At 40.2% G+C, this 27,713-nt stretch overlaps 1 protein-coding gene across 1 annotated transcript in view; it reads left to right on the forward strand.

Moving 5' to 3' along the window:
* The window catches only part of Spag17 (sperm associated antigen 17), a 257,906-nt gene that overhangs the window by 169,596 nt on the left and 60,597 nt on the right, over positions 1–27,713 (forward strand). Inside the window, exons 23-34 of the mRNA NM_028892.4 lie at positions 1,122–1,325; positions 3,761–3,874; positions 5,701–5,876; positions 6,857–6,989; positions 8,283–8,461; positions 10,434–10,590; positions 16,942–17,153; positions 20,715–20,859; positions 22,134–22,288; positions 25,025–25,213; positions 26,981–27,126; positions 27,231–27,361. Coding sequence (NP_083168.3) covers positions 1,122–1,325; positions 3,761–3,874; positions 5,701–5,876; positions 6,857–6,989; positions 8,283–8,461; positions 10,434–10,590; positions 16,942–17,153; positions 20,715–20,859; positions 22,134–22,288; positions 25,025–25,213; positions 26,981–27,126; positions 27,231–27,361 — 1,941 coding nt within the window. The remainder of the gene's footprint in view (positions 1–1,121; positions 1,326–3,760; positions 3,875–5,700; positions 5,877–6,856; positions 6,990–8,282; positions 8,462–10,433; positions 10,591–16,941; positions 17,154–20,714; positions 20,860–22,133; positions 22,289–25,024; positions 25,214–26,980; positions 27,127–27,230; positions 27,362–27,713) is intronic.

The raw sequence follows: 27,713 nt of genomic DNA on the forward strand, positions 1-27,713 counted from the left end.
GAGCTGTTAATGTCATGGGGAGGGGGAATGTTAATGCATTTCCAATATCATGGGGCATTGTGCCTCTGAGTGTGGAGGGTGGCAACTAACTGCACCCACATTCACACCACATCGCATTCTCAGGATCAAGTGCTTCTATCGTTATTGAGTCTGCAAGGGATCAACCAACTCAAAATTTACTCAGACATTGGTGATAGGAGCATCCTAATTGTTGAAAATATTTAAATGCTTCTACATTATCAGTCAATGGCATATTAGCAACTGTAATAAGCAAATAGTTAATCAAGTTCTACTGATTACAACACACCATCATGTCAGAAAGCAAACATATGCTTTGAGTTTATAGTGTGGTTCTGGCTCATGCTCCACAGTACAGTGCTCAGGGACCTCTGCTGCTGGTATGCTAGCTCTTACCAAGACTTGCATATGTGAACAGTTTATATAAAGTTCAGATGGTTCATAGAAAATACAGTATTTTCATCTTAATCCTATCAATTTTGAGAGACACTACCACCATAGTTGAAAATGAAAGGCTGGATTTAAAAGGGAGATAAAAGAGAGGTGGGGGAGTCTGAACACTGTTAAGAGAGAATGGATTAGTAGAAAACTGCTTACAACCTGCATAGTGATAGTAATAGTAATTGTGGAAGGCACACACACATGCATTAAATATATATAATTATGACTGTCATTATAGTGCCATAGTCGTCAAGTATAGTAATACACATTTGAAATATCAACATACATGAGGCTAAGGCAGAAGAATCATAAATTTGAGGGTGTTCTGATATACACACACATACACACATAATTATATGCATTATATATTATTGTATATAAATACTGTTAAAACTTTGCATGTTAATTAGCTCATTTGATATATCGGAGTTGAATGTATGTGTTCACCCTTTCAGACCATGTATTTTGTCTCTGTGATTTGGTTTGGGATGTGACAAGAAGGCCTGCAAACCCTCCTTGTCCATGCTTCCTTTTGGCATCCCTGTATAGAGTTGGTACGGCAGCTGCTGTCTAATTCTGTTCTGCATTCCACTAGCATTTTGTCAAGGTGTGTGTGTGGCATCTTCAGTCAGCCCACTTTCTATCCTTTGATTCTTCCTCAGGGTCAACTTTCATCAAAGTCAAAGTAAAAAAAGATAAACACAATTTTATAATTCACCTGAAAGACCCAAAGGAAATTGTGAAAAAGGAAAAGGAAGAGAAGAACTCAGAAGAGGAGGAGGAGGAGGAAGAGGAGAAGGAGGAGGTAGAAGAGAAGAAGCCGAAGGAGGGGGAAGAGGAAAAGGTTAAACAGAAAGTGGAAATGAGTGAGTGTCTTTGCCTTTGTGGTGCTGGGCTCTGGTAAGTAAGCAGTGATGTGGGTCAGCCCAGCTCTGGACAGAACTGCACACGCATCCTTTGTACTCAACCCGTGTGGATTTTACAGGTGCGGCCTGGAGCAGTTGCTCTCTACTTGTGTTCATCTTTCCCAACACACTGAGCATGGATGCTGCATGCCTGGTGCCCCTGCAGGTGGCTGTTAACTGAATCTTGCTGCCACCCTACAGAATCTCTTGTTTTCATAGCCATAGCAAGAGGCCAGGCCAGTCAGACTGATGTGACAACCCAGTGCACACTGTCCACTCTGACATTCATGGTTTATGCAGACTCGAACTCAGGCCCTTTTGAATTGATCCCTACCAAGACTTGCAAGTTCCTTAAGTGTAAGCAATGGGGTTTCCTTCAAGTGTTCCTCACTTAGTTTGTTTCATTGTACCAATCTCTGAGCTTCAAAGATGAGGTTTTAAAAAATCACAGATTTAGTCGTGAGTGTATTACTTAAGTAGAAACAAGAAGTGCAATGGCTGCCCACTTGCACTTCGAGGCAACACCCCCTGGAGAAACTGTTTCTTATCCAAGCTCATAGCCATACAAGAGAACAAGTTAATTTTTAAGATGTTTTCAAATCCAGTTAGTTATGGGATCACTAAGTCTTGCCTATATGTTTAGTTATACTGATACTTTCTATAGCCAAGAACACAATGCTTGACAATTTGAATGTACCTAGGAAGGAAGCATAGAAAAATGTTACTTTTAATTAATTTTCTTTGTTCAGCTAATAAAAAAGTATTAATTGGGGCTGAGGAAAAAGCTTAGTTGGTAAAGTATTTGCTGTAATCATGAGGACTCAAGCTCAGGACTCTAGCACCCACATAAAAGGCCAAGTGCTTGTGTACACAGCTGGAATCCAGCCCTGGGCAGTGGACATGACAGGATCCTATCGCTCACTGACAAGCAGTCTAACCTAAGCAGTGAGAGACACAGTCTCAAAAGTCAGAGCAGAGAGCAATAGAAGACAACACCTAAGATCTACCTCTGGCCTCCACAGATGCATGTCTCTCTCTGTGTGTGTGTGTGTGTGTGTGTGTGTGTGTGTGTGTGTGTGTGTGTGTGTTTGCATGCCTGTATGTGTGCATCTCACTAGGGACTGAACCTAGGGTCTTAAGTATGCTAGAAAATACTCTAAAACTGAGTAATGTTCCTCTGTTCTCAGCCCATTTCATTTCTTCTTCTCACTACATAGTATGTGGTTATCTGGGTAGGTTGGCTTATCTATTCTCCAACTGAAGGACATCTTGCTTGTCTCCAAGTTTGGCTAAATAAGGATGGTTAGTGCATAGTTTTTTGTGTGGGCATACATTTTTAAGTACTATGAGTAAGTAGCAAGGAGCATGGTTGCTGGGTCATACGGTACAGTGGAGCAATGCCCATAAGGAGGCAGCAAACTGCCTTTCAGCGATGAATGAGAGTTTTGCTGCTCCCGTGCTCCTAGCCTTCTGTGTCCTCCATGCTTCGGGTTTTCTCCATTCTGACAGGTGCCTCTTTTCACTCATTGTTTTCATCTGCATTTCCCTGGTGACGTATAACATCAAACTGCTTCTCATAGGCTTATTTTTGATCTGTGTATCTTCTTTGGTTAGGTTCTGTAGAGGGGCTTTGAGCTGTTTCTCCTTTGGCTTGCTTTCTTATTACTGGTCATTAGGAGTCTTCCTATGTTTCCTGTAACAGCTCTTTGTCAGAGTGTCTTAAGCAAACATTGACTCTCAGATTGTGAATTGTTTTCTTTCTCATGAAGCATTGTTCTTTTTATTTGATGTCCCATTGAGCATTCAAATATTCCCAGTCAGGAAATAATCTGCTCATAGGTTAGAGTATTTTAGGCTGACACCGTCCCATTTTTATTATATGATGATGGAATGGGTAATAAAAGGGAAGTGAGAGAGCAGGATGGACCACTTGAGACCCTCCACACGTGACCCATAAATGTGCGTTTTTAACACATTTTCTTTTTAAAACCTGTGCTTTAGTCAAATCATTTTCAATTGTGTTTGAAAATATAAGGCATTATAAATGTAGGGATTTAATAAAGTGTTTTTAAATGTGAAGAAACTTGGAATGACTTGGTGATTTTCATTTGAAAAGTAATGTGAATGGTCCACAGATCGATAACCAGCATATGGCCAAGCCATTCACTGGTTTATATCCTCTCTGCATTTTGACCTAAAGCCCTTTAAATGAGAATCTCATGTTCCATCCCTGAAACTCTGCCTCACTTCCCTGTGTCCTTGGTCAAAGCCAAGTCAATTACTTTTAAATCGATGGTATTAGAACAGCTTAGATGCCCGCCCCCAGCATTCCCACTGAATTCTGCTTACACTTCTGGAGAAAATGGAAATATCCATGATATGATTTTATCTTTTAGAAAGAGCACAGATAGAGAAGGAAGCTGTCAGCAAGTTTGGATCTTTTTCTGCCACCTTGGAAAATGGAATCTGCCTCTCGATAAGTTACTATGGATCAAATGGAATGGCACCAGGTAAGAAACACACAACAGAATAAATGTCCCATGATGGGCAGTCCTTGCCCTTCCCCAGCTTGTACATTTATCAGAAATAAACCTCTTCTGATTTAATGCTTCACATATAGTTTTTCCTGCAACATAGAGATATGTGGGGTATGGGGTATATGTATGTGTGTCTGTGTTTATCTGTGTCTGTGTGTATGTATATGTGTGTAGGTATATACATGAAGATAATTTTCCTTTACATCAAGAGCAATGCCTTCACTTTCAAATTTCTTTTATCAATTGTGTAATCTTTTACATAATCACATGTACACACATATGTATATTTTGATTATTAATTAGTCCATGAAAGTAATTCTGTTACATTGGTACAAGGAAAGCATGATCTTCCAGAGAGTTCTCATGGGTTTCTACAGAACAATATTTTTATGAGTCCTATGATAGTAGAACTACTCAGTGTACTTCAGGATGTTGGTTTAAAAGGAGCCATTCATTGGACATATTAGAGGATTTCTGGGCTCCACTTTCAAGAAACAAATTCCCCAACTGGAAGCTATTTCCTTTCAAACCACAAAATACTATGTTGCTTTACCAAGAACCAATTAAGAAATATGTGGATCCCCACAAACTTTAAAGGGATCCAACCACAGTAGACATTTTTTAAACATTGCAAAATCAATAGATAATCCCTATGCCATATAGTTTTAAAACTGTGTGCTAGCAGAGATTATGGTGATCATCTTACCTCCTGACTATGTAGTTCCTTTGCTGCAGACCACCATGAATTCTCATAACATTGTTTCTTAAAAGTTGAAATATCTCTAGAACCACACCAAGAGGTGTCTAAAAGCAGAAATACAGATCTGGAACTGAGAAGGGAAAATCATGCCTACTGTGGCCATTGTAGAGTCAACACATAGATAATATTTGAACCCCTAATTGCGAATAAGATCGTTACATCTAATATATGCACAGACCAAACTATATATAACAATCACATACGGTGTTGCATACATGTGCCTATCTGGACTTCTGCCCCTGTAAAACAGATTCAGTAAGTCAGGGAGACTTGGGCATCTGTTTAATTCCCTGAGTAATTATTATGGTAGCCAAACTTGAGAACATAGTGTAACCTGAGACCTGGAAGCATCTTCAAGACTTAAAATGGAGAAGGGGGGGGGGGGTGACCAGAAAGGTCAGGAGAGGTCAAAGAAGAGGTATAATGGATCCTGCAGGAGAACAGATGACAAGATAAAAGGGGCACATGCTTGCACATGCACACGCATGCACGCGCACAGTGTTGCCTGTCATCAGCCCTTTAGAATTTCCAAACTTTTAAAACCCAAAAGTCAATAGATAGCCTACAAGAAAGCTACTTATCTCACCTTAGATAAAACTAGTGTTTGTCTTCACTGGATCTCTTTATCTATATTGCTTGTGTCTAAGGTATCCTCATGATCCACTCTCTCAGTGCCCGACTTGCTGTTATGAATCTAGGACCTTCCAGATGTTTAATGAGTTCCATTGCTCAAATTAAAAGAAAAAGGGAAAGTTAGTAGAGCGTACAACAGACTGGAGGGAAAGGATATGTGAGACAAGGAACGTGAGATTAATTATTGTATCAACCACACTAAAAGGTTAAACACTTTAAATTTTTTAACTACAATCTGATTTTCAAAACAACTACATTATCTCTGGAATATATCCAACTGGAAAAACATGTTTCACATAGTGGGAGTTAATGCCAACTTGAACAAATTTTTTGAGATGTATCGATTAACAAGCATATGAAATATGAATATTTAATTTTCCATTCTCCCCTTTTTTCCTATTTCTAGAGGTTATAAATTCTGAGTTGGAAGCAATGATGAATATTCCTTCAGCTATGACAGCAACAGTGGTTCCTGCTGTAGTGACTGTTCCCCAAGGCAAAGGGAAAGCTAAGCCGAAAGGCAAAGAAAAACACAAAGATTCCATTAAAGAAGAGGAACTTCCAAAAGAAGAAGAGAAGAAGGTAGGTGAACATGGCTACAGGTTTCCAATCTTTTCACCCCAATGTTACTTTTATGATTAAAATGCAATTACACTGTTTCTCCCACTCCCTTTCCTTTCTCTACCTTCTCCAAAATCTCTTCTCAACATCTCTCTCTCTCTCAAATTCCTGGTCTACTCTTCTTCATTATTGTCACACAGGCACACCAGATCACACACACACATACACATCACATCACACACACATCAACACACACCACACACACATATCTCACACATCACACACACACACACATCAACACACGTAACACACACAAGTTTCACACACACACACACCAGTAGGGTTGCTGGTTTCCCCAACATTGCCTTAATCTCTTTTAACTACTATCACAAAATATCTTAAAGTACATGAATCACAAACAACAAAAGTCAATTGGTCAAATTGAGACTGGTAAGTCCAAGAGTGGGTTCTGGGTAACTCTATGTCTCATGTGAGCAAGTTGCTGTAGACAGCACCTTCTGTGTTCCTTTATATCACAGAAAGAGTAAACTCTGTTCACTAGGTACCTTTTTATAAAGGCCTGAATCACAGTCATGAAAACCAAGCCCTCAGAATTCTCAGTTCCCTAACGGCCTACTTGATACCATCATGTTGGGTATCAAGTTCCACCATCTGAGTCTGGGGTGGGGAAACCAACACCTGAACCATAGTGTTGTCCACATCCCATACATCCAAATAGGGGCACCATTCACATTCCACTCCAGTCCATTTGCTCAACAGATGCATTCACAGTGACCTCTGTTAACTTTGGTGTCTTCTTCTCTCAGGGAAAATGTGATGTTTGATACTGTGTCTTGTCACATGTCAAAATTCTGGAATCCTTTTAGAATCCATTGCAGAGTCTACCTACTTACTCACAAGTTATATTGTTTGACAAATCCTTGCTTGATCGAAATAAATGTGTCGCCTTCAGAGAATGACAAGCATTTACTTATATACAGAATCACATACAGGAAGAAGTAGAACCAGAGATCGTTATACAGGAATCACCACCCTATGTACCCACCTTCCAAAACTTAAATGTATCTTGCCCCAGTGGGCTCCTGCTGACCTTCATTGGGCAAGAATCTACAGGTGAGTGTTAACTGGAGTGGACAAGGAATCATGGGTCAAAAACTAACACAGAAAACCCCACCATTGAAAGTGTGTCTTGGCCCTGGCATTCCCCTGTACTGGGACATGGGGAATGCTAGGGCCAAGAAGCAGGAGTGGGTGGGTAGGGGAGCAGGGTGGAGGGAGGGTATAGGGAACTTTCAGGATAGCATTTGAAATGTATATGAAGAAAATATCTAATAAAAAAAAGAAAGAAAGTGTATCTTGTCAGGCGGTGGTGACGCACACCTTTAATCCCAGCACTTGGGAGGCAGAGGCAGGCAGATTTCTGAGTTTGAGGCCAGCCTGGTCTACAAAGTGAGTTCCAGGACAGCCAGAGCTACACAGAGAAACCCCGTCTCAAAAAAAAAAAACAAAACAAAACAAAAAAAGAAAGTGTGTCTTTTCTTACCAGGTGTACTTATTGATGATGAGCAATGGGTAATTTTCAAGTAATGATCAGAACACTAATGACCATTCTCAAGCACTTGCTGTGATGAACCATTGTCAACGTCCTGTACATGCATGTAAAAACACAAATCTTACAAGAGTAGGTACTGATAATTCCATCTTATAAAATACAGACTCTGAGATTTCTGGAGGTGCAACAATGTGCGCAAGGTCACCTGACTGGTAAAAGGCAGAGTTAGGAAGCCATTCTTGACAAATGGTATTGCATCAACTTAAAAAAGCCATCCCATAGTACTTTGCTATTTAGAAGGTATTTATTGAGTGCTTTTGCTCTTGATTGCCAGTGAGCAGCAGAATACTGAGAGATGTCTGGCTATGGTGAAAGATGGGGGTTTGGGTTAATTTTGAAGGATGATGGGTAAGTTAGAGAAGGTTTGAATGTGAGGCTCCCTGAAGTTCAAAGAAAGCAGGGGATACCAGAGCAATGTCTACCATGGAGCAAGAGCTTACTCAGAATGGCATGCCAAGAGAGAAAATGGAGTCCCTAAGACACTGAAATTCTGCTCCCAAATCATTTGGCCTTGACATGCTCTGGACTTTAGTGTATGCAAATGCTCTAAGAAGGATTTTACTATTTGTTATGTTGTGAAAATGTCCTTACTCACTACGTTTGAATGAAAAAGGTCATCAAAGACGCAGTGTGCTGAGCCATCTGTCATGAATGAAAGGAAACTTCCCTAGTTCTCAAACACAGACAAAAGAATAAAAACAAAACAAAACAAACAAATAAAAAAGAAGATAAAAATCCCAGCCCTGTAGCACCATTCACCCCACCAATAGCTTTCCTCTCTTTTGATTTTTAAGATTATTCCATCGTAGATGAAGAACCCACCCGGAACCTCATGATCCGCCAGAGCTACCCCCAGCGGTTGAAGCACTATGAGTTCTATAAAGCAGTGATGCCACCCCTGGAGCAGGAGGCATCAAGAGTTGTCACCAGCCAGGGCACCGTTATCAAGTATATGCTGGATGGATCCACACAGGTTAAAGACTATAGTATTTAAATAGCCTCCCTCACAGTGAAGTGCAAGACAGCTGGACTTTAAGTAAGGAGCAAGGCTACTGCACGGAGGAGACATACACAAAGCACAAGGGTGCATTAAAGTGGCAAGTGAAAAGGAGTGCAGTTGGAGGCACTGCAGTGAAGTTAGGCTGTCCCTGAAAGCCAGAGTGCATACAATAGAGATGGTGTTCCTTCTATATGATCTATAAGACTGCAGACTCCATATGCTTTCCTCTTTTTCCCTCAACTCATCTTAAAGCAGGAGGATGGAAAGCTCTTAAATACTCAATTCCCAACAGTGCTAGGAGACAACGAAATACATCATTAGTGTAAGAAGTGTTTAAAAAATTGCTAGAAGATGCAAGGTGGTTAGGGTCAGACTGATAGAGATATAAGGACAAAGTTTAAAATATGTACAATTGAAAAAAACTCTAAAATTAAGGAGGATTTTGAATAGAAAGGTGTACGTCTAAGAGCTGAAAATCAGGGTAGTTCTGCAGGTAAACTCATTTTGTAGAGACTTAAAAATCAGAAGCTATGAAACCCAGAAACTGCATGCCTTTGCCCACCTTCAAAAATGATCAGAGAGAAAGGCTTCTATAATTAGACAATATACTACCAAGAGCCATGAGGGTTTCAAGACTATGTATCTAAGAAAATCAACAACAGATTCAATATTGTTAAAAATCACCTAACAGTAAATACTTGAACATACATTTTAAATGGGTAAAACTGATATAGACAGAGACTCAAGTTAACAATAATTTTAAGGAAAATTTAACTTCCGTGACAACAGCAAGATAGCTCAGTGGGTCAAGGCGCTTACCTGATTATCAAGCCTGATTACTGAGTTTGATCTCCAAAATTCAAATGGTGGAAGGAGGGAAGAGACTCTGGAGAGTTGACATCTGATCTTCATATCTGTCATGATGTGCACACATACATACATGCCTGAATATATGTGTACATACATACATACATACATACATACACACATACATATAGAAAAGCTGATGTCTGATCTTCATATATCTGCCATGATACACACAAATGCGTGTACCGCGAGTGCACATACACAGAGAGAGAGAGAGAGAGAGAGGAGAGAGAGAAATGGATGGATAGATAGATAGATAGATAGATAGATAGAATGAAATTTAAAATAAGTATAAACTGCTGTGAAAAAAAATCAAAAGTTCTTCAAATTTTAAAGTAATTGTGAAAAGCCAAGTGGTAGGAGGGGTGACGTAGAGAGAAAAGAGCTAAGAGGTGTGGAAATGCTCCATATGCCCTAGCATTTCTGGAAGAAAACAATGAGAATGGGAGGAGAATGTAGTTTAGACAATAGTGTGTGAAACATATTTCAGATTCATCCTGGCCAAGTGCCAATCTGGGATGATGCTAATTTATCTTTAAGTGTCATCTTGCTACCTAGGACTGCACAGGTAGCCTGCAAAGCTTCTGAAGAGCCCAGGAAGAATCAGGTCAGAGTCACAGGGACAGCTGACTTCCTTACCATACTCCCTGGGAGGCTGTGCACATGGGTACCCATGGAGTATCTATGATACCTAGAGATGGCATGCGTCCTTGGTAGATGGTAATGGAAATGAGACATTTAAAATATAATACATTTGAAAATGTGGCTGTTGTAGAATTCTTATCTATACGATTTTCCAATTATATAGAATAAGGATAAAGAATAGAAAAGTATATTAATCCAACAATGGTTGTGAAATAGAAGCAAGACAGATATAGGTAGAAAATATGAATTCATAGTTATTGCTGTATGCAGGTGCAAATCAACCCTCTAATGGCACTTTCTGGCACCCACATGAAGGTCTGCCTTCAGCCGTCCTGCAGATTATTTTGAGCCCCAAACATGCAGGGTACAGCACTCTTTGAGGACCAGCCTCCTCTTGACTTCTGAGAATTCTGAGACCTTGTTTTTCCTTCAGATTCTCTTTGCAGATGGTGCTGTGAGCAGCAGCCCTGATTCGGGTCCTGTTTACACATCTCCTGAATTGCCTACAAGCCCCCATAATGGAGATTTGGTGGACAGTGCCTCTCAGCCCAAATCAGAAACAGGACCTGAGATCATCATTACTAAGAAAGGTAACCATCTAAGTATCTTACTCTGCAGGATTTACAGTTTTCAAATGCTTCACAGCTGTTCCCTGTTATGATGCTGTGCATCGTTTTATTATATACATACCTATTCATGTACAAATACACACTCATATGTATATGCTAATTTTCTTTACCAACACGGGATTGCTTACTAGCTCATGAACTGCCTTCTTCCACTTTGTGGAATAAATAACACACATTTTCCCATGCATAATGAACAGTTTCCTATGTCATTGTACCCACTTACACATTAGCTATACTATCTGGGGTTGTGTTTTAGGGGTTTGTTAACTAAGTAATAAAAGATTCGAGTCAGCATCCCTGGGAAGCTGTTGACCTTCTCTTCAAGTTGAGACAGGACCCCTCGGATGCACCCAGGGGCTTCCATTTATCAGCTTCCAAACCAGAAAAGAAAAAGAAGTGCATTCAAGAGTGTGTGTTCTCAGGAGATTCCTGACCCCAACCCTAACCTTCCTCCCTTTGGATCTCAAGGGCTACACCTGCATGGGTTTCAGTGCTGCCAAAACAAAGAGCCGATATTTTGTGCCTTTTTTCATCTGATTTGTGGAGTGTAAGGGGTGTTCAGGAGCAGACAGTGGCATCTGCAATAATTGAAAGCAAAGATTGCTGCTCTGAAGATTTCTGTTTATACTCCTCCCACTAGCACAATATACGAAAGGATACTTTCACACACTCATGACAATACCAAATATTATTCTCTAAGTGTCAATCAGTTTGGTTAGTGAACCTTGTTACTATTTGACTAATAGTGAGATTAATAAGTTGAGTGGTAATTGAGTTTAGTTCATAGTAGCTTTCACAGGAATAATTATATTTTAGTTTTAATACTATCTCTTCCACTGTAATTCTGAAATTTTTTGAATTGTTTTAATCTCCTTCTACATTCTACATTCTACATTCATTTTCAAGTCTCTATAATGTTCCTAGTTTATTTTAATCACTGATTCTTAACTGTTGAAATACAATTTTTAATCTTATGCATGATCAATAATTCAAACCTATGCTTGAAAACAGCACACATCCCGTAGTTATTCGGTACAGTGTTCTCTTTATACTTATTATATGAAACTTGTTAGTTGTGTTTCCCAGATGTGCCTGAGGTCAGCATCCTTTTCTGTAAAGGGCAAGATGGTAAATCTTATAGCCTTGGCAGGCCATGTGTTCTCTGTCCCTGTAACTCAGCAATTCTGCTGGAGCAGGAGAGTGCTTTTTGGTAATTCATAATTCAATAAGCCTCAAATATGCTGTGTCCCAATAAAAACTATTTATGAACATTAAAATTGGAATTTGATACTGTTTTCATGCATCATAAACTACTTTTAAATTCCTATTAGCTGCTTAGAAATACGAGGTGTCGTTACTTCACAGACAACACAGAACAGGCTGCAAGCCTTCCTTATAGATAGAACGCCCAGTCCTTACCTCCCATCCTTGCATGCTTCTTGTCCCCGACCTGATTTATTCAGCCACATGTAAGTTGACCAACAGGTGAGCAGTGCTGCTCAGCACTGTGCTCCTTGTACTCCTCCTTGCTTCTTGTGTAAGATAAATTTGTTTCTTTAATGGTTCTGTCAAATTTTCCTTCAGATAGTTTGATAGTATAATTGTAAATACAGCTTTAGAGTTATTCTTTGTGGTGAGTTTACCTTGTCATTGTTTTACAGGGTTTTTTTTTTTTTTTTAATTGTGAGACTTCTCTCCCCTAATGTTTCTTTGCTTAGATTGCTGTGTCTCTCCTAACCACGGTTCTAAGTAACCTCGCGGGTATGACTTTTCCACTCTCATAGTCCTCTGTAGCATGTGCCTAAATGTGTCTCTTATATACAGCGTATAGGTAGATGTCGTCAAAGCTAAGTTTGAAAGGTCTTGTTTATAGAGATTTTAATTCATTCATCGAACAGTTGACATTTCCTGAAAATCTCCTTATATTGTGCTTATTCTCAAATGGCAATTTCACTGAGTGTGAAATTCTAAATTGATGCACACTGACAGTGTTTTAGATATACTCATGTTTTAAAGATAGCTGTTAGTCCAATTCCTGCTACTTTAAATATCATTCATCCTCAGATCATTCCCCATTTTTTTAAAATAGTTTCAATACAATTACACTTGGTTTACTTATACAAATAGTAGTGCATTAGGCACTTTAATCTGTAGATAAGTGTATCTCACTGATGCTGAAAATGTCTCAATAATTATCTCTTCAAATATTTCCATTAATTTCCTTTTCCTCTATTTTTGTAATTCTCATAAAACAGAAGCCTTTGACTTCTTCCCTTTTTACTGAGGATTGCAACATTCAGTTTCAGTCTAAATAATTGACTCAAGTCTATCTTTGAGCTCTCCTCTAACGTACATTATATCTTCTATAAAACCTCATATTAATTTGTTTAAATTTCAGATGTTACGTTTTTCCACATCTACTTCCCTTATGTTCAATCTGTCTTCTCTGTTTTTTTATTAAATTTTTAAAATTAAAATATAATTACATCACTTCCCCTTCTGATTCCTTTCAACCCCTTCTTCCCCTACATCCCTCTCAAATTGATGGTGTCTAGTCCTTTGATTATTGTTGATATATTATATGTAAGTGCATAAATATGTACATACACCTTGATCCATTTAATATGGCTAACATATGTATATGATATGTAGATGATTGCAGGACTGACCGGTTGTTATTGAACAGCCAGTGAGAGTCCTCAGCCTCGGAGGAGACCGTTTTCCCTCACACAGCAGTCAGTTGTTTTCTGTAGTTCTTTATCTAGGGGTAGGGACCCACAGTTCCCAGTTATTCTTTCTATTGCTAGTATCATTGTTCAGCTCCCGTTCAGACAGCCATACAGATAAGGTATCATAAGTGTGATATTTGTCTTTTCTAGGAGACAGAATCCAGACTTAGCAGACGTCTCTGTTTTCTGTCTCTTATAGGCTTGCTATCTCCTCCTCTACAATGTGTTCTGTGCCGTAAGTGCATGAGTTGTGTTGTCAGATGTATACACTGGGGCTAGACTCCCCACAACCTAATAATCACTGTGTTATGACCTGTTGTAGTTTTCTGTAATGGTCTCTCTGCTATAAAGAGAAGCTTCTTTGGCATCGGGTGAGAGCCACACTTACTGTGGGTAAACAATAAGCTTTAGAACGGAATTAGGAATTATGTTGGTCTAGTAAAGTAGTGGTAGTAGGGTCTTTTCTAAGATTCATGACTTCACTAGTCCCTGATAACTGGCTATGTTTCTAGTATTAAGCATGATTCTCCTCCTATTGAGTGAGACTTAAGTTCAATGTCACAGCCATTGGTTACCATCAGGATGTGAGTGACACTATTGTACCTTTAGGTATTGCTAGTTACGTTGGTCATTGTTGTAGTTCATGGGCATTGCAGATAGGCAGGACTACTGACTGCTTCCCTCCCTGGGCAGCTTCTGTAATAATTTTTGGTAATATGAAAACTAGATCACAGAAAGGAAGCTTCTGAGTTATATCCAGCTCAAACCTTCCAAGTCCTGTATGGGAAGTGTACAGTGGCTTCAGAAATAGGTGGGACCTTACCTGCATAAAATGTATAGGAAAGTGGATGGAGCTAGAAGATACTGAGTAAGGTAACCCAGACACAGAAAAGCCAGAGGAGAGGAGGAGAACTAGAGAGGACATAGCAGGATACAGCGGATGTAAAGAGGAAAATGAGAAAAACAGGGAGGAGGACCCATTGGTGAGTGGACAAGGAGGTCAACACAGAGGAAAGAGGAGGGAGAATGCACAATAATATCAAGCAAGGATGTCGTATTATTTTATAGTTACCGCAAATCATATGATTTTTTAATAAAATTATGCCACTTGGGATGACAGTGCTCCCCACAAGAGCAATGTGTTATCTAACAAATCCCCCAGGGCCAAGCATGAGAATCCTCCATTGGAGTTCTTGGTCAGGATTGTCCAAGTAACTTCCAAATAATGCAGGCTATTTCTGTAGCCCCCTGCTGTTTCTCAGAGGTTGGAGGTAACCTGCCTCCTCTCCACTCACACTTAAAACTGGCTCCTTCACACCAGGAATCTCACCCTTCAGACTCTGCACCTATTCAGTTGGTGCCTCTGACTCCCCCTTGGAAGTGCTTGTGCCTTGTTGCTTTTTGATTATTGCATGATCATTTTTATTTCTTGTTGCTTTAACTCTAAATGCTTTGGATCAATGCAAATATAGATACATTTCTTTGAAAACAGTTTGTTTCAGGAAGAAAAATATCATGGATCTGATATTAACCCTATTATTAAATTATTATTCTGAGGGGGTTTCGGAATGTCACCTAAGCAATGGTCATTCTCACGTGAAGACTCACATGCTTGCTACTTGTGATCACATACCACAGATATTTTTGCTTCCTCTGCTCAGCCCCAGATTGAACACTGACCTCTTGTCCCGTAGTGCTGGGGTATATGGCAGCAGAAAGCATGCATTTATTTTGTGATTAGTTCACACTTTCTGAGAACAGTTCTTCACAGTCTCAAGCTTCTGGGGGTGTCTCATATTTAACTCCTTGAACCATCGTGAGTGAGTTCTGAATTTTGTTCTTTCCTTAGTCCCATGCCACCCCAGTTTGAGAAGGCCACTTCACAGGGCCAAGCTGTGTTCAATTCAAGCTTGACTTCCTTGTGTCCCTGCCTCTACTTGGGCCTTGGCTAGTGCTGACTACATCCTTCACTTATTACGTCAGAGACACTTCCAAATAACAAAACTGTACTGGCATTTTTTTGTTATTTTCTGTGGAATTCTTGATGACGAGTTGGTGATGTTGCTGGAATGGAACATGAACTGTACCTAATGCTTATGTCTGATCACTGCCGTCTTCATCACTTTATCTATCTGTGCCCATAATAAAGGACGAGAGTAGTTACATAAGAGTTCAGAGCATGCACATGATCCTCTCAGTGCGCTCTTCCACCTCTCGTCCTTTCACACTTATATACTCCCATGTCCATTGGCACTAATATCATACTTATCTGTTCTACTGCTGCCTGCAATCTCTGCTACACTAATACTTTCTAACTGTTGCTCATGCTTTCTTTATGACTAATTTCCTATATTCCTGCCAAAAGCACCCAACTCATCTTTTGAGAACTTCACTGTCCCTCTTAAATATTTCCTGTAGGAGATCTTAAGATCTATAACAGGCCATAAAGATACATTTTACTGGACCCGTGCCTCCCTTTCCAGTTTCTCCTCTCAATAAAAATGTATCCTCTGACTAAAAAAGTACGCATTGGTGTCTGCACACACCATGCTGTGCACCACCACCACCACCACCCACATATCCCCTGCCCTGATTCTGTTATCTTTCTAGGATCCTCATGTTGGCATGACTTTTCCACTTCTGGTGATGAGAAAACAAGAGAGAATGAGACAGGGGAAGAGAGGAAAGAAAAGAAGAGAAAAAAAGACACCACACCAAATATTTACTCCCTCCTGTGGGGGATCTATACACATTGTGCATCTGGCACCATGCTCCTCTCTGACGCTCATCTGGTAGTGCTAACAAGTCACAAACAAATCCTGAGGCAACTGGAGGCGAGAATTCACTGCAAGTCTCTTCTTCAGTTCTGCCCAGTTTTTGAGTCCCTGTGCATTGGACTGAGATCTGTAGTCTGACATATGAGCATTTTGTGCTCTGAATCTAGAAACTCTTAACAATCCTTTACTTTCTGCTCATAATTGGTTTCTGAGTTTACCTCATCAGCGAGGCCTGGTGACACATGTGTCCCCCAGATGCTGAGAAGGATGGAAGAGGAATACGCATCTGATGGATGTTGATGTGGTGTTCAGCTGTACAAAGTCACTTCTGCTGATGAGAAGCCAAGGATTTGCTTGGCTAGTTAGGGCCCTCGGATTCAGAATGAACTAAATAGAGGAGATTAAATGTTTCAAAGGCTGTAGTGGATAGATTTCATATGCCAGAGAAGAGTGACATACCCAGAAGTGGAATATAGCCCACACGAGATCTGGGATTCACAGACAAATAAGGAAGATTAAAACTGTTCAGAAAAAAACACAATGGCTTCCATTCACCAAACAGTGAGCTGCACATAGGTGTGTATGCCTGGAAGAAGGTAATGGCAATTCAGCTAAGGTTCAGTCCCCAAACTGACCTATTTACCTATTTACCCGACTTTCCCTGTTAAGAAGTAATATAATTGGTGACTATTGCTTTGGCGTGTCTACGTGTCTAAAGAGGTTCCTACTGTGTTAGGACTTAATGAGCAGTCTATGAAAGTGTTCTAGTTACACTGCAATGGCTAATTGTCCTTGATCATCCACAGGGAAAGGTCACAAAAATCAAACAGTGGCAAATAAGAGTGAAACCCATGATATTATCCCAGAGGTACCTCCACCAACTCCCGTAGAGTCCCACATTGGCACCTGGTTTACCACAACACCTGATGGAAGGAGGATTGGCACCAAAGGACTAGAGAAAATTGAGGACTTGAAACCATATTTGTTCTTCCAGGCTACAGATCCCATCAATGGAACGGTATGACAAAGTGGTGCATATCACAAAAATACCTAAACCATTAGAGTCCTGAAACACATAGAAGAATATGTACAAATCTCAACTTCCAAATATTTGTTAGGCAGTAGGTGGGTGGGTTGGTGGGAAGGTAGGTAGGTAGGTAAGTAGGTAAGTGGGTGTGTGGGTAGGTGGATGGATGGATGGATGGATGGATGGATGGACCCACCTAAAATCACTGTGTGGTTTAGTAGCAAGCATACTGTTTTCTGAAGAGTGTGTATGTGTGTGTGTGTATGTGTGTGTGTGTGTGTGTGTGTGTGTGTATTTTGTATGTGTGTACATGAAATCATGTTAGAATAAACTATGAATTTTTGAAGTGAGGGTTATGAATTTTTGTTCTTTTTCTTTCATTTATTTAAGTGATTAATTTGTTGTTGCTGGTGGTGATGGTGGTGGTGGTGGTGGTGGTGGTGGTGGTATCATTGAGACAGTCTTGCTGCATAGCCCAAGCTGGCTTGAACTCCTGCATTAGCCTCTGTAGTGCACTGCAATGCTGAATAGCTCGTGAATTGTTTATACTACCTAAGCATAGCTGTGACTAATGTCACCTATCTCCTTGTGTTAAATATATCTGTATATCTGTTTTATCTCTGGGAATGAGAGGCTATATGTTCTTGTCCTGCTTCTTTGTGGCCCTCTGTACTGAGTGGTCAAAACTGGTTCATGATCTATGCTTTCAAAAAATCACACTCACATTAAATAACTTAAAAACTCAACATCAGTGAGCACAGGGGATTTTATTTGACCACAATAGGGAGTGGTAAACAACTGTTATTTTAAAAGTAGTGGTTTGGTTTATGACATGAAATCACTCCCCTGCCATGAGCCATGCACCTTGCACATGCCAGGCTTCCTCTGGGGTGTTTTGTCTACTTTAGTCCTCATAGAACTATAGATTATTTATTACATGATGACAAAACAGAGCCCAGCAAGTTGACCACTCAATAACTCACTCGAAGGAAGTGTTTGGCGCCAGGATTTCCAATCTACTCTTAGTGACTGAGAGCTGCGCTCCTTCTAACATTTAGTTATCCCCCTCCCCAACAGTGTGTGTGGAACTCTGTGGCACCTCCTAAACCCAAACAAAATGAAGTATTTTCTAGGTGCCTCGTCTCTGCTTTACAAACACACTGCTGGTAACAAATGTCTGCCTTCTCTTAGCAGATTCCATGATCTAACCTACACATCCTCTCCCCCCTTCATCAGCTATTTGCAGAATAACTTCACAATCTTTGACCTTGCTATTTGTCTTTTCTTTGTAGGATTCCATGATTCTGATCATTTTAGAAAAGCCAGCCTTTGTTAGGATTTTTTTTTTTTTGAGGTGTTTAGTTTGGTTGGGTTTTTTATTTAGGATATATCAAGTAACTGTTATTTAGCCCTGGGGTAAAATGTTTATCTTAATATGCAAATTAATATTTGTTAGTTATAAATGTTAATTCCCATAATTGACCCTATTATCACTATGTAGTTGTTGATCCAACAATTACAAACAGGATCAAGTTTACTTTATGCACTGGATAACTAAGAATATGAGCAGCTCCAGTAATATACACTGAGGACAGTTATGCCCCAGACCCTTATCTCTGCCATCTCTGTGTAATAACTCACCCGATGTTTACAACAAACTGCAGTTTCTATCTTATGAAGAAGAAAACTAAGCTAGGGAATTTGAGTACTTTGCCTAAGGTCACAATGTGAACAGAAGGGACATGCCAGACCCCACATATCTGGTTTCCTTGTAGTCTCATAGAATGGGAAGAGGTTGCTCTCCAGGGTGCCTTTTATAAGGTCACTAATCTAATCCAAGAGGACTCTAACCTCATGACCATGCCCTAAAAGCCCCAATTCCTATGCTACCACCTTAGGGGCTGGGATTTCATCATATTCATTTGGGGAGACACAGTAGGTTTATAACAGATGATCAGACAAGGGTCTGATTGTTCTTTCAGACTGAAGGGACTACTGGGATTAGTTGATCGTTTCATGATTCTGACTCTGGTATGTGTATCCTAAACCTTCCAGTAGTGTTTGATTCCACTTAAGATAAAGTCTGAAGGCTCTGCTACTTAGTCTGTGGCTCCCAGACTCCCGTTATCTACCCACTCCTCCCTGGAGTCTTTGTCTCTCCCTGTACTTTGCTCAAGCCACAACTCTTCTCTAGCACACCAGGCTCAAGCTCAGCACTGTTGCCTTAGGCAGAGAAAGAAGCCAAGCAGAGCACTCACCACAGAACTCAGCAGCCCTGAAACTCTGTCCTACCAGGGACTTGTAACTTGGAGTAAAGAACTCCATCCCAGTTTACCATAGCACCCCAGCCCCCATCATAATGCATATCCTGTGCTTAGCACTGTAAAGTCTTTTAGGATGACCTGGAATAAACCCCGACAGGTGATAGGATGCTGACCTGCTGTTTTTCCATCTGATGCCATTCAGCCATTTCCATTCTGTGGTGGTTAAGCTTCATTGCCAACTAGACTTAAAATCACCAGAGAGTTGCACCTCTAGGTATGTCTTGAGGGTAAATGTGAGCCAGATGCCCAGACTGGTTTATGCAGAGAAAAGAGAAGCAAACAAACCTGATAAGTGTCAGCACTCACTCCTCCCCCTTCCCATTCCCCTTCCCCTCTCCCTCTCTCCCTCTCCCTCCTTTCTGCTACAGACACAATATCATCAATTTTTGCTCCCACTGCCATCCCAGTCCTGCTATGATAGACTGTTTGCCATCAAACCATGGACCAAAATAAGCCCACCTCCCTTAAGTTGCTTCTTGTCAAACATGTGTTCACAGAGAAAAGAAAGTTCCCAATACTCCACCCTGGACCATACTCTCTTTCTATTGCATATAGGAAGATACTGCACTTGAACATGTGTGCAAACTAACACAATAGTCTTTCACCCACGATTACATTGACTTAACTTTAAAGAAAGGCTGGAGACAAGAAGTACTATACAACTGGCATGGCAACCTCATCATCTAGGAGGCCTACTGACCACCCACACTCATAGCAACTTAATCCCTTCAATCCATTCACAGTATGCACAGCAGGCAACTGGTTATATGTAGATGTGAACCACCTCAGCCCAAAGGAGCGGCAGCCTCTCTCTCCATAGTGTCCATTACTGTGCTGATGGCTACCTTACAGTTCACCTATCCAGGTAATCCTGCAGAGCAGGACTCATAACACAAAGGCAACCTACATGGGCCACATGCTCTCAATAGTTTCTAAGGAAACAGATCATATGAACTGTAGATCAGACTGGCCTCTATTGACCCTGAAATGTTCCCTGACACTTAATATTTGAGTGACTTTGGCATTTTTTTTCTCGACTCCCATAAACCTAAATTTAAATTCCCTCACTCATAAAATTTAGAAAGTCTAAATGTCCTCATCTACCTCAGGAGTCATTCAAAGTAGTAGGTCAAGTAGAAATGAAACCTTCACATTCACTAAGCTCAGAAATAAGCTGATTGAGGTCCAGCCACTCAGCCCAGTGTTGATGCTCTGCCTTCATGTTCAGGTCATGACTACTCGAGAAGACAAGGTGATCATTGTTGAGAAGAAAGACGGGACTCGGGTTGTGGACCATGCTGATGGTACCAGAATCACAACCTTTTACCAAGTGTATGAAGATCATATTACTCCCTCAAATGATGAAGAAACAAGTGAGTTATATTTTTCAAGATGGTGACAACAGAATGCTACAGCATGAGTAAGATAGAAAGCTCACCATCAAAAGTATTCATAAAAATAAGTGAGCCAGCCAGGGAATACCCATGTGATACAAAGGGCGCTTCCTGTAACATGTATATCATATAAAATGTTAACTTTGGGCTTTTACTATATAGATAGCCTTGCATCTTTGCATGATGAAATAGACATACAGGTACAATTTTCAACGTGGCATATCACTGAAATAGTGGGTAATATATAAATGTTCATCAGTGTTAGAATGGAAAAATAAAATGCACTATAATACTAAAAAGGACATTATTTCATGATGGTAAGAGTCTACATACATACATACATACATACATACACTGAGTACAAGCACACACACTAAATATACACTAAATACAACCACACAGTTAATATAAAATAAGCACATATACTTAATATAAATATACTGTATATAAACATACTACATATAAACACAGATGCTATAAACATGCACGTGTGCACGCACACACACACACACACACACACACACACACACACACACACACACACAATGTTTCTGGAGACTTCAAGTTTGGTAACAGAGGCCTGTTACCTCAGCTTCCAGGAAGACCAAGAGGTCAAAACCAGTTTGTACTACATATTATACTACATATTGAAACACTTACTCAAAAATAAAAAAATGTTAGAGACCTCAATACAATGTTGAAAAATACAGGTATAAATGATAGATACAGTAATTATATAATTTGATGGATTAGTATATAATTTATGTAAATATAAAGTACATAAACCTCATAGGTTGTTTATTAACACATAGTTATATAGTTATAAAAATGAATTGCACAAAAGAAATAAACCTAGGCATAGACAAAATGCCTATTTTACTCTACCTGGAGACTTTCCTCATACACATATTTGGAAACAACATGAACAAATAGGAAGAAGTCTCTCAACTGTCACTGGTGAAATATTTAATGATTTTCAATTTTTATCTTGAAAAACATTTTTCACTTCTCAAAATGAAAAGAATGCTGACAGCATACTTAATAAGACAGGATGCTAAGTCACATCAGAATGTAGATTCTAGAACTGTTCTGAAGGATATTGACAAGGATTGCAGGCCACACTTGAACCCTGTGCAATTCTTTGTAGCCAGGTCTTTCTCCAGAAGGAATCCAGCTGGCCAGGAGATTGTTTGGGGCTGATTGCCCACTGTACGAATCCTGTGCAGTCTCCTTACCTTGTGTTTTACTTGTAGCTGAAGGTCCAAGGACTGTCACTAGACAGGTGAAGTGTATGCGGATAGAAAGCTCACACTATGCCACTATTATCACCAACTGCGAGGACAGTAGCTGCTGTGCCACCTTTGGGGATGGAACATCTATTATTGCAAAGCCACAGGGGTCATACCAGGTGGGTCTGGTTGGTAAACCGGGATTGATGCATGTAAATGTCCCAAGGGTAACAAGTCACACTGTGCTGGGACAGTGAGAATTTCTGCAGCGACACCCTCTGTTCCTCTCCTCACTCACTCACCTGAAACACTTCTCACGCTGCTGTCTATTTGTCTTTTTAATCTGTTCTAGGAATACATTGTCTTGCTTGTTGTAAAAAATTAGTAGCTTTGAGTCAAGGTTAGGCTAAGGAGCTCCCCACACTTGGCACTGTGGTGGCAGAATCATTCCAGTAATCTGATTTACACTTATCTTCCTCTCTAATCTCATTCTTGACTGCAGTCCACCCCAAACACTTCAGTGGAACTGAGGACACAATGCTCTGTGTGGTCCTGGGAGAGCAGTTTGCCCAGATGAAGCAAAACTTCCTTCCTTCAAAAGTAAAGGAAGAACTTGGCAACACACTCACTCCTTCTCAATCTCCCTGACCTTCCCATTAAATATAACATGCTGGTGTCAGCCTATAGTCTCTTTAGTCTTCAAAAGTTTTTCCCTGTTAGAGAAGAGACATGAGCTAAAATATCACACATCATGTTACAAGAGACTGAGAACCAAGGACCAGAATGTGGTAGATTCATCATCATCACTGTGGCAGTGGCTGGACTTGTTTATCCTTTCCATCTCCCTGGTCATTACACTCTCTCTTTTCATCCAGTGTATATTGGTGTGGGTCAAAGTAAGGGCTGAAAAGGAGAAAAGAAAACATAAGTATGAGTGTTTGTTAGCAATGACACCTGTGGTGACTGGCCCATAGGGAGTAGCACTATTAGGAGGTGGTCTTATTGGAATATATGTGTCACTGGGGTAGAGTTTGAGATCTCAGATGCTCAAGCCATGTCCAGTGTGGCAGTTCACTTCCTGCATTCTCTGGATCCAGATATAGAACTCTCAGCTACTTCTCCAGAACAATGCCTGCCTGTGTGCCTCCATGCTTCCTGCCATGATGATAATAGACTGAATTTCCAAACTGTAAGCCAGCTCCAATGAAATGTTTTCCTTTTTAAAGAGTTGCCATGGTCATGGTGTCTTACCACAGCAATAAAACATTAAGGCAACACCCAAAGCAGAAGCACCATCAATTAAAAAAATTTTTAAACAGACCTAATTCACTTCATATAGCTGTAAAAACCCCATATGTAGTCACAGCTGGAGTCTGGGTCCATGGAATATACACTCTAGTGTGGGATTTCATAAGATGGTCAGGGAATTCCTGATAAGGAGACTTGGTGAAAATAGTCTCTTTTCAGAGGTCAGGTGTCAGGTAGCTGTGTCTCTTGAAGATGACATCAAAGGTAGTATTGGCTAAAGGACAATCAGAAGGGTTGGTAGCCTGATCTCAAATAAGTTCCTGCCACCCAGAAGCTGTCAGACTACTAGGAAGTGAGAGGGTACTTTGGGCAGGTCTGCCATACACAGTGAGGGCCTTCACCTTTCTCCCTTAAAAAAGACATACCAAGTGTACACAGGGCCTGTACGATCCAGGAGAGCTGAGGGAGGGAAAATTCTTAATTTATTTTTTTTCAGAATTTTATATATGCGTTCTGTATTTATATTATTTCTGCCCCTTTTCCCTTCTAATTCTTACTGTGCTTCCCCTCTTGAATTTATAACCTCTCTTCTGTAATCATTATTGTTATAGACAGACAGAATAGACAGACAGATAAATAGACGTATATATAAGTATAACCAACTGAGTCCTTTTAATGTTGCCTGTATGTATATATATTTACAGCTAATCATTCGGGATTGGATAACCTACAGGGATTATCCTTGAAGTAGTTTGACTCCCTCTTCTAGCAGTTGTTAATTGCCTGGAGATTCTCATCTAGAGGTGGGGCCTTCTGAGACTTCTCCCATCTATGTTGGTGTGTCAAATGGTGGTGTCACTGCCAGCAAATGGAGTCAGTTGCATGCTACAAACTGTTGCATCTTGAGACTCTTACACCAAGTGAAAAACACTACACAGTAATACTTCCATCTGTGTGGAAAATCTAGAATAGGAAAATTCACAGGAATAATGGATTAGTGGCCACCGAGGACTGGGGACAGGCATATACAGTGACTGTGTATGTATGGAAAATCTACAGAGATAATGGGTTAGTGGTCACCAGATTAGAATCATGGGTGATACAGTGATGACTAATGAGGCTGGAGTTTCTTTGTGGAGGCAATAATTAAATATTCTAAAATCATGTATAATGGCTACACAAGCTCTTGGATATATTAAACAATTATCAAATACTACACTTCTAAGAGGTGAATTTACAATACATGAATTGGAACTCAAATAATGAGCTAGAAGTCATTACATAAACACTATCACTTGTCTATATAGGCTATCAGAAGGGTAAAGGCTAACCAAAGCTTCTAAGAACATTTATCCCTTTTAATATGTTTCTTTGACCCAAAACGTAATGGGTACCAAATATTTTGCATGGAGTTTCAGATACTTACCTCATTTAAAATGGAGTAAGTCTTAAATAAGAAGAAAAGAACAAGCACAGAGAACATATGAAAATGGGAAGAAAAAGCATGAGGCCACACCCAAGAAACTGTATCTTCTGTGTGTCCTTTGGCAAGCAGTCCTTCAGAAACATCATGTTCTTTCTTAGATAATGTTTCTGTCCTGAAAATATCTCTCAAATCCCTCAAATTGCATAAGAAAATTTAATGTATTTTTTCTCTCTCCTCCCAGGTGCTACCTCCAAACACAGGCTGCCTTTATATTGATAAAGACTGCTCAGCTACATACTGCCATGAATCAAGCAATAATTTGTACCATCCCTTCCAGAAGCGTGAGCAGCTGAGAGCCAGCAGGTATATCATGAAGCACACCTCAGAGGTGATCTGTGAGGTCCAGGATCCTGAGGGGAACACCTTTCAGGTAAGATGCAGGGTCCCTATGAAGAGAGCCTGGACATCTGTCTTAGTTAGGGTTTTATTGCTGTGAAGAGACACCCTGACCACCACAACTCTTATAAAGGAAACATTTAATTGAGGTCGGCTTACAGTTCAGGGATTTAGTCCATTATTGTTACAGAAGGAAGCAAGGTAGCATGTAGGCAGACATGGTGCTAGAGAGGTAGCTAACAGTTCTACATATAGATTGACAGGCAGCAGAAAGAGAGAATGAGCCACTGGGCCTAGATTGAGCTTCTGAAGCCTCAGAGACTACCCCAAGTGACACAGTTCCTTCATTAAGCCTACAGGCACTCCAAGGCTAATCCTTCCTAATTCTTTCCTTATAATGTCATGCTCAGAGAACCTATGGAGGCCATTTCCACATAATGCCACAGCTTTGTTTTGAAATGTATCATTTCAAAATGATTTATCTATTTATCTTTCCTGTCCAGGAATTGGAGAACCATGGCTTCATACTTTATATAGATTAGGATCTACAATGTTTACCTCACATTAAAAAAGGTTTAAAAATCTAAAGACTATCTCATGACCAGTTCCATACAGACTTTTATATTTGTGGCATTGGGCCATTTACTCAACCTCAGCCAACCAATCATGAATGTCAACATCTTTTCTTTAATTCTTAAGTATATTTTCATAGAGAAGAGCAATCTTAATAACTTTGGCAGGAGGAAACTTAAAAATACTAGACAATTATAGAATATGTAAGTTTTTTTAAAAAAAATAATGCAACCACAAACAATAATGTAGGAATTTAATTGAGAAGAAATGCACGCATCCTCCAATGTCATGGCGTTAGGGCAGCTATAGTGAGAAGTGCCTAGCAGGGATGATGTTGGGAAGAAAGGGTCTGGAGAGAGCTTAGGCGCTGCTATGATGATGCTCTCTCTTCTATTTATCTTTCCTGTCCAGGAATTGGAGAACCATGGCCTCATACTTTATATAGATTAGGATCTACAATGTTTACCTCACATTAAAAAAGGTTTAAAAATCTAAAGACTATCTCATGACATATGAAGGTACACACGGTTCAGAGTTCAGTGGTGCTGTGGAAACTATTGCTGGAACACAGGGATGCCCTTTGTTTGCTGCTTGTCTCTGCTTGCCTTTGCACAGCAGTGCATGATGGGCTGTGTGTTTGCAAAAGAAGAGTGTGTGGCCTGCATCTCCTACATTGCTTACTTCTGGCACTTGACCAAAAAGCATTGGCACCCCCCTGGTCTAAGCATTTATCCTTTTCCCCCAATCCTCACCCAACAGTGGAATTTCCTCCAATGACTAGCGGGTATGGGGTTAGTTTTTAGATTTGACCTCAAACCACAGAGTCCCTAATGTTAGTTTGGTATGCAGACCAGTCCTGGTCCAGCTCATGTTTTTCTTCCCTAAATAATTGAGACTTCTCAGCATGGGCATGAATTGATGAATTTCAATTGATAATGACTAGCAATGGAAACATATAGCCAAGGCTCCTCCATATTAAAATGTCTGGGGTATTCCTTACCAAGCATGTTTCTAATACCCCTCTAAGGGCCATATCACCTACAGTGGGCAGCTAGTGTGTCTCTACTTTTACTAATGGAATCCATACATAATATCAATACCTTGTAATTAGATATGCTTGATTTTTCTGCTAATTCAAAAGAGCATGAGCTTATTCACATTCGATCAGTGGTGATGTAGGACACTGGCATTTTTTTTCTCTTCAGTTGCTCATATGCCTATCCCTTAGGTCATGGCTGATGGCTCTGTATCAACAACATTACCTAAAAAGAAACTAGAAGATGACTTCAATGTACAGATGGAGGGCTACGAAAGCTTATCGTCACTTCACCTTGAAAAGAATCACATGCAGATCTATGGTGAACATGTTCCCAGGTAAAATGGCACCAACACTGTTAGGATTTTTATCCTCTGTTCCAAGTTCAAGAAGCACCTTTACTCAATGTCTCAAATACTCAAATGTTTACTTCTTCAAATAGATTTTTTGTTGTCTATACTGATGGATCGGGAGTGGAACTTCTCCGAGACAGTGACATAGAAGAATACTTATCCTTGGCGTATGGAGAGTCAACGACTGTGGTTCTCCAGGAACCAGTACAGGAATACCCAGGTAGAGAAGCCATGCTGCTGGCAGCTCCCCAGCTCCTCTGATGACACTCATCCTCTGGCTGTTCAGTCCCCTTTGCTCATTCTGCTACTCCAAATTCCAGCTGATCATGTCACCTTCCTAACATAGCTCCCAAAACTGATGTTCATCTCAGACTGTGTCTAAGTGTCAACTTTTGCAAGCCCAGAATGAATGCCTCTTGCTGTTGTTAGAAGGCTTGTGCCTAGGGTTTATCTAAGAGTTCATTCCATCCTGTTGAGAAACATTGTGAGCTCTCTTGCAAATTCTTTGGGGGGGAATTTTTAAGGTGATATCTCGGTCAAACTGAATACAATAAGAAAATATATTTTATGTA

Source organism: Mus musculus, chromosome 3, assembly GCF_000001635.26.
Source record: "Mus musculus strain C57BL/6J chromosome 3, GRCm38.p6 C57BL/6J".
Classification (NCBI taxonomy): domain Eukaryota; kingdom Metazoa; phylum Chordata; class Mammalia; order Rodentia; family Muridae; genus Mus; species Mus musculus.